At 30.7% G+C, this 12,259-nt stretch overlaps 1 protein-coding gene across 2 annotated transcripts in view; it reads right to left on the bottom strand.

The window, feature by feature from the left end:
- The window catches only part of LOC106470692 (probable histone-binding protein Caf1), a 40,656-nt gene that overhangs the window by 4,209 nt on the left and 24,188 nt on the right, over nucleotides 1-12,259 (bottom strand). For both annotated transcript variants that reach the window (XM_013931252.2, XM_013931253.2), the window contains exons 9-12: nucleotides 9,074-9,141; nucleotides 5,933-6,059; nucleotides 2,761-2,973; nucleotides 312-422 (exon numbers count right to left, since the gene is read on the bottom strand). In XM_013931252.2, coding sequence (XP_013786706.1) covers nucleotides 312-422; nucleotides 2,761-2,973; nucleotides 5,933-6,059; nucleotides 9,074-9,141 — 519 coding nt within the window. The remainder of the gene's footprint in view (nucleotides 1-311; nucleotides 423-2,760; nucleotides 2,974-5,932; nucleotides 6,060-9,073; nucleotides 9,142-12,259) is intronic.

The following is a 12,259-nucleotide window of genomic DNA, read 5'->3' as shown; positions in this document are numbered from 1 at the left end:
TTGGTAGGGTGTTTCTTGTCACTAAGTGTTATGGTGACTGTTAGTTTGTCTACCAACAATCATAGTTTGTTTGTGCAGTTACTTACCATAACTATGATTGTTGGTAGTGTTTGTACAGTTACTTACCATAACTATGATTGTTGGTAGGGTTTGTACAGTTACTTACCATTAGTGACAATAAACAAGAAAAACTAACCTTATAGAAAGAAGTGATGAATACGTAAGTAAGATTTATAAAAAACCTGCGTGATGTTATCTTAGTCTACAACTAATAAGTAAAAACTGGATAATATTTTAGTTTTCTAACTTACCATCTGCCAAACCTGCATGATGTTATCTTCAGATACCGAGCAGATCACCCATGGTTCATTGGGATTCCAGGAAAAGTCAGATATTTTTGCTGTGTGACCTCCGTGAATAAACTGAGATTGGAAAGAAATTTATTCATGACAATATTATTACGGGTTCTTAATCTCGGTAATGTCTAATTTCCACGACCTTATTTTTAAAAACAAAATAATCTAATTTATCGTAATTTGTAACAGAAAGCATGCCCACACTGTTAAATGTACTAACATTTCTAACTGATAAAGAACCCCAAATTTCATGAAGAAAATGATTTAGTTTGTTTGAATAACTTCAATCTTTGACTTGCATTCAAGCAATTTGACAAATTACAGCCTAAAACTGACTTAAATATAAGATATTTTAGTGAAATTTCTGTTGTGGGATGTCAGATTATAAACATTTAAGTTCTATAGAATTAAACAGATGTATAAATATCAAGAAAAGCATCTTCAGACCAACAACCAAGGATAACCTTTCTTACCATGTAATTGACAATACACATTTCAGAACTCACTCTTTGAGCTCCCACACAAAACTTTGAAGCAGCCATCACAGGTTCTTATAATGCACCTATCTTGAAATACAATATATTTTACCAAAGTTCTTGCTTTCACACTGCAAGTCACTAGTTGCAGTGAGCTACAGGGCACCTGTATGACAACTATAATTAACATCTGAATTTTCCACTTTCAATGAAGAGTAAAAAATAATGTTCCTGTAAGTACACATTTTTTCACGAGCTGAAGTATTGAAAAATAGGCTGCTACAGGAGCTTTGAGCCATTATAAATATTTCAGAAGTTACACATTTGAAAAAACAGGTTTTAAAACTTTGGTGGGAGGCCTGTGATTGTATTGTTAAACTGAAACTGGTACTGAATGAATTCATAAAGAGGAAACTTTAGTTTGTCATCTTAGAAACAAGCAAACAGGTTATTTCTAAGACTTTTCTTTTCCAAAGGTTAATTATCTCCAAGTAAAGGTCATTACCTTGGAGGACTCGACCCTTTGGAATTTGAGTTATATAAAAATGTGGTTCAAAAATCAATTTCACTTTTGTATTCTTTACAGAAAATGGACCTCTAAGAAATATGAAACGTTTCTGACAAATCAATTAAAGCATTTGTTTGTTTGCTGTTAAGAGCAAAGCATGTGATCATTTGCGTGATGATAAATTTCCAAAATATTGTCACTTTTATTTTTTGAAAAACATTAAAAATATTTCAGGTTAGGATTTCAATGTTTTGATTGGTCAGAAATTCCATTTTATATATCCAGTAAATTTGAATATCCATTCGTTAACATATTTCTTTTGATATTTTATTTTGCCAATTTGAACAGTTACCACTTCTGGTTATAAACTATGATTTATTGGTTGCCAAGGGTCCGACTTTTCAAAATAGTGTCAGGTCAAGCTAGGTAACAATTTTGCTAATATTATTCTTGGTTGAGGTCAATTTATATCTAATAAATAGTTTCCTTTCCATAATTAATAATTTCTTTAATTTATGTGCATTGTTTGAATATAATAAACTCAATAACTATGGACTTGAATGTTTGGAACATTTCACTGGCTCTTACTATATTCTCTAAACCTAACCCGATGTCTTCTCATAGCAGAAGATTTCAGTATCTTTCAAATAAATATGCTTTAATATTAAAACATTTTCTGGAATGAAAATAGTATCTAATGAAACTATCATAAAGTTCCCAGGTCTGTGGTTTGTTCCTAAGTCTTCTAAACTTCCCATTAGATTCAATTGTTCATCCTTACAGAAGCTAGGTCTTGTCAGTTTCCCAAAAAACAATAAATTACAGCTCAAACCACTTTATTCATTCTACACATAGATAAAAAAGCTTATAATCTGCTCTATCTAATGCTATTTAAACTTAACCTCCAGCATGTTTGTAAAACTTATTTTCATTAGTAACAAATGCTGTGAGCCAGAGGTTGTAATAATAAAATCTGTGAAAAACAAAATTTGGATAATTGTATTATTAGGGGATAATAGTTTTCTTTTACACTTTGGGATGGGTAAAAAAAATTCAAAAAATAATCTGTAAGTGTTATTCATAAGTAAAACTCATCTGAGTTGACCAGAACTCTGAAACTTTTTTTAAATTCACTCAAAACCTAAAAGGTGCTCACTGGACGTAACAGGGTTAATCTCTTACTACAAGATTATTTTAGTATATTTTTATGTCTTTTTACACAATATTCGTTATTACAAAAAGAACAAAACTATATTTAAGATAAACGGTGTTACTATCCGAGATTACTTCAATGGGAAGATATCTTAAATTTATGATGTACTAAATAAATATGGAATAGTAATGTCCAAAAATATAAAATCTGGAGTAACATTCTGTCACAATTGATAAACTTAAGACAACATCAGTTCTGAGCTCTAACCAGAAGTTCTGGAGGACCATCTTCGGCATCCTCGGCAGACTGCTCTTCTCCAATCTTACTGAGATCCCAAACGTGTAGTCGTCGGTCAGTGCCACTGGATGCTAAGATAGTTTCATTATGTGGAGACCACTGAACTTGAAAGATCTCATCCTTGTGAGACTCGAAAGAATGCAGCTTGAGTTTGAGGTTTCGCAAATCCCACAATGCTACAGTCTGGTAAAGGACAAACATATTGCTGTTACACTTAATGTTTATTCAGTATTTGAAAAATAGTGAGCCATACAGACTACACTTAGAAAGGTAATTTGTCAAAGCAAGTTTTATAATAATAACAACAAAAAAAAGGGCTTCAATTTTTCTTAAATATTAACTCTCTCAACATGGACTCGGTCAATTTGACCGACCTTGTGATCTCTTTGTATTTGTATAAAGTCTTTTAAAGATTTGATACTACCAACTTTTAATATAGCTTGTATATCTTTACAAATTTGGCAGTCTTTGAGTAAACATTGTCTTTCACACAAAAAAAAAATATATTTTTTTTTGTGAAGTATTTTAAATACGCCAAAAAAAGATTTGTCCATGAATATATCAAGTATTTGTTTTGAATAGTCCGTGTGCAAAGTGATTTTCATGTTAAAATTAAAAATATTTTTCTTCATCTCAAAAATCTCAGAGTTGATTTGTGTAATCTCTAAAACCTTCTAAATGCATTTCAATGTTTGTTTTCAGTACAATTTTATATTTTGTCTGTTATTTTCTCTACCCTAACTCTATATAACATTGGTCAATTTGACTGACCTCATAACCACCACAAAAAAATATCTAAATTACCCTTTTTTTTTTCTTGAATAACTTCAAATTGTAACATCAAATTAAATTTGTTTATCCTAAGTAACTTTATACTCATAACAGTAAACATCTATTTATAATTAAATTTTATTGTTTATTGCCCTTTGAACCACGTCTAACTACTTTTTGCACCATTACAAGTTGTAAATCACTTGGAAAATGTGGAGGTCTCGTTACGTTATCGAATTATGTTACCCATGAACTGCTCCATGCATGCCTCCTGAAACATTTTTATTATATTATTATTTACATTACTTAATCTAACCTTAACTAACCTAAACAAGTCCCTATTTTTACATTTCAGTTACTTTTATAATAATAAATAAAGAATAAACATGACAAACAATAAATATATATATAAGTAATTACCAGAATCTTCTTTTTTCTTGCTGTCAATTGTCGATGACACTTAACCCTTTTTTTATAGTAATGGTAGTAATGCACTAAGTTTATATTTAATTAAATAATGTTCCAAAGAACATATACTAATAGCATGCAAAAATTACACAATTTTTCCCCTAACTCTCAAAATTTTTCTGGCTTTCTAACTATGCGACATGAGCTGTTACAAATTCATCCAAGCTAGTTGTTATCTTTCCTGTGGAAACAAAGATTGTAATAACAGTGAAACTGATGACATCCTGTTCAGAACACAGTTATAAATACATTATTTGATAGAGGAAAACCTTGACCTTCTATTGGTTCCATATATAATGAAACATAGGAGAGAACTATCAATGAATTGTGAAAGAGAGGATGTGACAGGTGGGTGTGGCAGGAGGAGTCTCATTTTCTATTTGATGGTTCTGCAACCAAACAAAATTAAAGGCTATAAAAATTATGGTTCGTCTGAGTAATGATGATTTTAAAGTGAGTAATTTACGTTCAATTTCATATTTATTGGAGGGGTGGTGGATAAAATAGAGAAGAGAAGATGCCTAGAGAAAATGTGTTGTGTGTCACACTAGGGTAAGTTCAAAATTTTTTAAAATATTACCTTATAAAATTAAGAACTTAAAAGTTATATACTATTAAAATATGGATTATTAGCTAAGATTTTAAGCTATACTAATTGGTATAATAAAGAGTACATTAAAAATTTTGAAAGTATGTCACTAAAACCTCGTGATATGCACAGTAAAGGATGCCCATCGAGATATGGTTAAGTTCAGGATTACAAAACTCTATGAAGGTTGCATAACTAATTCAGAATATGTACTGGCCATTAAAATATAAGTAATTCTGCAACCATCTTGTAATTGGAAATTTTATGCAAGTACATAAAGAATTACATGAATATTACTCTTAAAACAATCTTAAAATTAACAAATATTTAAAGAAACAGAAACAACCAAGTTTAATGAATATTATTTAAGAGATTTAGATCATTTTGTAAACCAAATTCCAAATAATGAACTTCTCATGCAACACCACAACTTATTACCAAAAACAGTGACTTTAGTAAATATGTATGTGTAACACTTTCCTAAAATATTTTTTGGATTAACCCTATCGCTATGGGTCACAGGTCAAAGGCCATGTCATTTTGTTTGTTGACTTGCATTCACAATTTTATTGAACTACTGTGTTATGAATTTATAAAGTTTTACTAAAAAACAAACATTTGAAATGTATTTAGTAGGTTTTATAGATTACACAAATAATATTTGGAACAAAGAATAGATTTTTAATCATAACATGAAAATCACTTCCACTTGGACCAAGAACAAAACAGACTTGATATTTTCACAAACAAATCTTTAGTAAAAATACTTTATTAAAAAATCGGATTTTTTGTGTACAAGAGACTTGTGATCATTACTAAAAGTCTACCAAATTTTGTGAAGATACACATACTGCATCAAAAGTTATAGTACAAGTACTTAAGGTGTGCAGATGTTTATACAAACTATCTCGTGTATTTTATACCAAGCCCATTGCGAAATGGTTAAGTATGCCTATCATGTCTGTTTCATAACTTATAGTTTAAGAACAGGATGTCCATAAAGTCTAGACCTTAATTTGATTTTTAATACGACCTAATTTTGTATATTGATTACAGATAGAAATCTAAAGGGGTAAATATGGCATTGTCCAGACTTTGTGGACACCCTGTAGTTTTTAATAAATACCATGAGAAGCAAATGATGAAAACCACGTGTACAGACAATGATTTCAATAAGCTGAACAACAACAGACTAAGTGGAATTTATTAAACAGTAAAATATCCATTTTGTTTATAAACAACAATAGCTACAATCCTATTTAACTCTACGGTAAAACCTTTGTGTGATGGTACAATACTTCTCAAGAATCTTACCTTATCTGCAGAACCTGTGGCTAATATAAATTCACTGTAGGGGTTGAAAGATAAGCAATTTACTTCAGCCGTGTGGGCATCAACAGTGTGGCTGGGTTTATTGGTGGCATTCGAACGGGTATCCCAACTAGAGAATAGTTATTTAAACAAAATTTACTTATTCTGTTTCGAACAAATACTCTCCTATTAATGTAAAAAATAAGATAAAGTTTTTTATGTGACAACATTACCAATTAAAATGTTAATTCCAAGAAGCCCATTCTAAACATTCCATTTATATGTCAAATTGTTCCTATAATTTTTGGTTGATAATGAATAAATTAAGAAAAATTCAACTTTAGTTATAAACAGTCATCCACTAATACGTTTCCAAATTCTTCACAATTCCTTTAGTAGTGTAGGAAATCTGTTTTTTGTAGCTGCAAAGTAGTTTAATACTTGGGAGGGTCGGTATCTTGTTGACTACGGTGATATCGACATCTAGCCACATATGTGAAACTTAACTGCATCATTCAATATGAGAGAGAGAGAGAGAAAAAAAAGGATTTTAAGTCTGATTCTTTTCTGAAGTCTAATGCTCTGGTCTTTCATGTTGGTCACACTGTCCATCCTTGGTCTTGTTAGTCTTACAAGGGTAGCACCAGTTTCCTCAGAACAACTATGACCATACTGGCCCAACTTGTGACTTTCAGTAACTGTTACAAACCAAATGGTCACTTTCATCCGTTCTGTGTAGATTATATCTGGAGTAATATTTGGTATTTCTAGGAGCAGTAAAACACATCTGTATATTGCTGGGCAGCAACTGAACCAGTTTATTCTGGTTATCTTTTCCCAGACAATGTTTAGATCTCTTTTATGGTAATTTTTCTAAGCAGGATTAAACAAGGCCAAATCTTCAACATGTTTTCATTCCATGAGAAAGAACACCTGGAAACTTCCACACACACAAAAATTTTAAATTTCCTAGGCAATAAGTCTTTCACGAACATCGTGCCAATGTTTTGTTTCTAGATTTCCAATATGGTTCACTTTCAATGAAGTCTAATTATCTCAACTTTCTGAAAGAGCTCCACACGGTCCATTGACTTTTCATGTGCTGACAAATCTTCCAATTCTCTGTTTTCTTTGACAATAATGAAGAATTAGCCTTGCCAAATACCTTGCAGTATAAACAAAACAATGAATCACATCTAAATAAATACCAAACTCACTGTCTTTGTACTTCTACATTCAGAAATCATGTTAACTTCCTTTCCTTGTCAATTATGGAAAAGTCAAATCCTGCAGCTGTACTGAATCCATTTCAAATAAGAAATACCATATCGTTAAATTGATATTTGGCCATCTAACTGGATCACCTAACATAAATATGCAGGTATGTTCCCCCCATCTAACTGGATCACCTAACATAAATATGCAGGTATGTTCACCCATCTAGCTGGATCACCTAAATCAAATATGCAGGTATGCATCCAGTTAGATGGATGATCACCTAACACAAATATGCAGGTATGTTCACATCCTTGTCTTAAGAAGATGTTTTCTTCAGTTTCTGAGAAAGGAAGTTGTAGCACTGGTCTTTTCACTTAGCTTAGCAGCAGCTTAACTCATCCAATCATAGCCTCTACAATTTCTTTTAATTAGCTTATCAGAAAAACTATTTTCTGTGGGTGAATGTTTACTTTGTCTACCAATAATAATTTATCTACAAACTTGTCTGTATGTAATATCGTATTTCCAGTAACTAGTAAACTACAATCAACATTTGAATAAGCGATATGAACATACTTACGAAACATTTCATATACTTGATATCATAAGTTCATAATACTGCACAAACTACTTCATAAGAAGTTATTAAAAATAAGCTGAAATATTTTATTATGTCAACAGTATCACATGTAACTTCATAAGTACTTACTCTTGAGAATAAATTTCGATCTGAAGATACTGCTAACATTCAATAAATTGATTTTGATATTCTGAAACAAAGGGATGTGAAAAGTTTGCAAAAACACGGAAAATAGAATTTTACATTTATGGATTTGAGCCCTCTACGTATTTTTGTTTTCTCAAAATTCCCAATATAAGATATGTTTCTATGATCGGCTGAATTCATTCATCCAAACAGTTGGTTACAATGGATGATACTGTTGCAAAAAAGTTTAATGTTACAGGTACTAAAAATATATGGCAGTTGGTGAAGAAGGCACTTAGAAATGTGATTTAATAACTGACAATAACATGTCTGTGTTACATTGGAAGACCAAGAACATCAAAATCAAAGGAAGAGCTTGTTACAAACTTCAACGGCAACCGATAGAGAAAGTCCTCATAAAAATGAAAGTCAAGGAGCTCTATAATAATGTTACAAAGAAAGGGTAAGGCTTAATCATGTTCTCAACTTGATCCAAAATTCTCAACATATCAACCCCAAATAAAACTGTATGGTCTAAACCATTGTTTCTCAACCTTTTGTTTCTTGTGGTTCCCTTTTGAGTTTGATTTACCTCTGTGGCCACACCCTTCGCAGATGCTGTTACTTAGGAAAAAAGTTACTTTATTTCCACACTGTTGATTTATAATATTATTTTTACAATATTGTATTGTTTTTAAATATTTTATTTATAACATAATGTTTACTTATGCTCTTGAGAATCAGTCAAAAACATTCACAGACACCAGACAAACATTTTGATTGTTACTCGAGTACTAGTCGTGTCTGGTAACTTGACTTCTGAGCTGTGAGGGATACAGAGAGAAGGGAACCTTTGATTCAGTTTTAAATATTTTATTCAGGTTGTGATGTTTCGGTGGCCCACTAAGACTTTACTGTGGCCCCCTAATTTTCTGTCATTCATGTGTGGCCCCTAGGGGGCCATATGTCCCATATTGAGAACCACTGATCTAAACAAACAGAAAAATACCTGAAAATGCACTAGAATGCAGGAAATGGTATTTCTTTTTTTTAGAAATTGTCAACAGGATTACATTAAGGCTACTAAAACAATTAGCATCTTTCTTTTAGTTAGTACTATTAACAGAGGATTTTCAATCTGAACTGAAAGCTTTTGATGAAGTAACTTGTCTGTGAATATACTATTCTAAAAGAGTATAACTCGTTAGTATAATACTTACATCATTAATTTTTGGTCATCAGCTACAGAACCAAATAAACTTTCATGTAGTAAGTGCCAAGCAACATCCTGGAAAATAAACATAATTCAAATTTTTTTGTTAAACAAATTATGTAGTAACAAGAGTAAGTTGAAAGATACTATGTGACAACAACCACTTATTAAACAAATTACAGGTGCCTATCAATACATAGCTATAAATCAAAATTAGAAAAAAACATGCACAAATTTAGCACACTTGACTTGTGTAAAATTACAGTCTCACCAAAGTTGTGTGTATTTGTAAAACAAATGACTCCATATTAAACCTAGTGTAGTCTTATGACCTTACATCTTTACCCTATCACAGTGGGCTTATTGTAACCACGGTGATATACATGCTATGACCGAAAGTACTTAATGTATGTTTACAAAATTTGGCAAGCTTTCAGTAAACTTTGAAAGTTTTTTTTACTAAAACTTTGTCCTTAATTATATGATGTCAATGTTGACTGCTCTGAGTGCAAAGTGATTTTCAGAACTTTCATATTTCATTTGCATAACACCTAAAACTACCTAAATAAATATCAAATGTTGTTTTTTTTTCACAAAAATTTTATATTTTATCTGAAGTTTTCTTTACCCTATCTCTATATGAGGTTGGTTGATTTGACCGACCTTGTAACCACCATAAAAAAATTAGAAAAATAATTATAAAATAAATTTCCCCTATTTTATTTCTGGAATGACAAGCAAGTTATAAAAGAAAACCACAATTATTTATCCTATGTAGCTTAAAGCTAGTAACAGTATGCATCTGTTTATACTTACATTTTATTACTTTATTGTCCTTTGAACTGTGTCTAACTAATAATCCTATCACACAAGTTGTAAATCACTTGGCAAATGTGTAGTTCATGTTACTATTGAATTATGTAATGTATGAGTTACTTGAGAACATATCTCATGATAAAAGTTTTATTCTTATTTGTCTTTATTTTACATAACCTAACCTTTTCTAAAATAACAAGTTTCTAATTTTTACATTTTAGTTACTTTAATAATAACAAATATATGGAATACACATGAAAAACAAGAAATATAGTACTTACCTGGGTAATTTTTTTTTACTGTAGATGAAACTTAACCCTACTTTTTTTTTTTTTATTATACTAATGGTACTACTGCAGTAAATAATGTTTTATTTAATTAAATAATACACCTAAGAACACAGAATAATAACATCTAAAAACCAGACAATGTCCTATTTCTACCTCAATTTTTCTGGCTTTCTGATTATGCAATAAGAGATGTTAAAAATTCAGCTAATCTCATGAACTGGAAGCAAAATAAACATTTCTCTGTACAAAAAAGAATGTAATATAATACATCATTTGATAGTTTGTAGATAAGCACAAAGCTACACAATGGGCTTTCTGTGCTCTGCCCACCATAACAGATTAAAACTTTGGGTTTTTATAAAAAATATAGTATTAAACATCGGGGAAAACTATTGGCAATTTGTGAAAGAAAGGATGTGGCAGTGGGGGGGGTCTCATTTTCTAGTTAATAGTCTGAAACCAAATACGATTGAAGGCTATAAAAATTATGCTTTGCCTGAACAATAATTATGTTATAATGAGTAATTTATGTCAAATTCTATACTTCTCAGAGGGATAGTAAATAAATTAGAAAATGGGGAAAATATAGTTAGCAAATATTGCAGTTCTCGTACTAGGGGAGACGGAGGACATTTCTTAAAACTCAAATAATATTAAAAATTTGATTCATTAACTATGTTTTGATGCCAAATTTATTCATATACATTGACAATAAAATAGTTTAAATAAACTTTGAATGTAACTCTGTAAAAAGTTGTGACGTGTTTGACCTACCCGATGCAAATGGGTTAATGGAAAATATGTCAATGACAGGACTTGATTTTTTTCACATACAACTGTAATGTTATCAGTTAGATTTACATCCAGTAAGATACACACAGACGCAAAAATAAATAGCCAAACAAACACAGCACTATTCTCCTAATATAGGTGAGTTTGTATGACAATGGTCAATTATGCCTCTACATAAAATACATTATTTATGACTGAAAACAATGGCCAATGTGATATATAAAATAAAAATGCAATGGGGGGGGGGGAGATGGGAAGCTTCACAACACTGTTACTTGATAAGTATTGTCACATGATGATTTTAAAAATTAAAGTTTTAACCCCTTCAAGATGGGTCACAGTTGAAAGGTCATGTCATCTCATTTGTTGACTCGCATTCAAAATTTTATTGAACTACTATTTCATGAATTTATATCAATAAGTTTGGTATCAAACTGTAGATTATAATTCAAATTTTAGAACTATACATTACTCAATTTCTTAATTTAAAGGTAAATATAAAAAAAACAGAGATAAGAATCAATTTTTGTGTGTCACATTGTATGCTGAATGCAGCACTGGTTCAAATTAGAAACTCAAATTACAGACATTAACAAGCTAGAATATAAAATGAGAACCTTCTATCTTTTCTATTTACTGAGATATTGCTCATGAACTGAATCAAACACAGTGGCACCCCACCCACCTCTTTCCATTTTTGGAAATGCTCCCTTAAATACACTTACTTCTATATATGACATCAATAACCAATTCGGAAGCTAGAATGTCTCCCTAGTGGTTTTCTAACGTGGTTAGTGCCATTTCTTTCTTTTGAACCAAGATTTCAATAAGGTAGGTTGTGTCTTTAGTCTGCTCAAAATTTCATTTTTTTTAGAGTAAAATAAATCTTAGTTACTAAACTTGATAAATTATAGTTGAATTCTATGTTATTGATGTAGTAATTTATGATTTTTTTAGTTATTTAAATGTATATATAAAACCTAAAAAAAAATACTTTGTTTTATATCCATGTGCAAAATTTTTAAAGGCTTAGCAACCTATGTCAAGCAGCAACTGAGTAAGGTCATAACTAGAAGAGATAATTGTTTGCTTTACTTCCTTATTTATTGTTCTATGTTTTAAGGAAAACATGTTTAAGAACTTATTTCAAAATAGTAACAATCTATATACATATATAATGTATAATAATTGAAATGTGACCGTATTTTAAAAAAATACTAGTCAACTAAAACACAACCAAGACAAGTTACTTTGTACAGACCAAAGGTCAGTTTTATGTTATTTGATACGGTAAC

Source organism: Limulus polyphemus, unplaced genomic scaffold (assembly GCF_000517525.1).
Source record: "Limulus polyphemus unplaced genomic scaffold, Limulus_polyphemus-2.1.2 Scaffold4161, whole genome shotgun sequence".
Lineage (NCBI taxonomy): Eukaryota > Metazoa > Arthropoda > Merostomata > Xiphosura > Limulidae > Limulus > Limulus polyphemus.
This window is presented reverse-complemented; position numbering and strand designations above follow the sequence as displayed.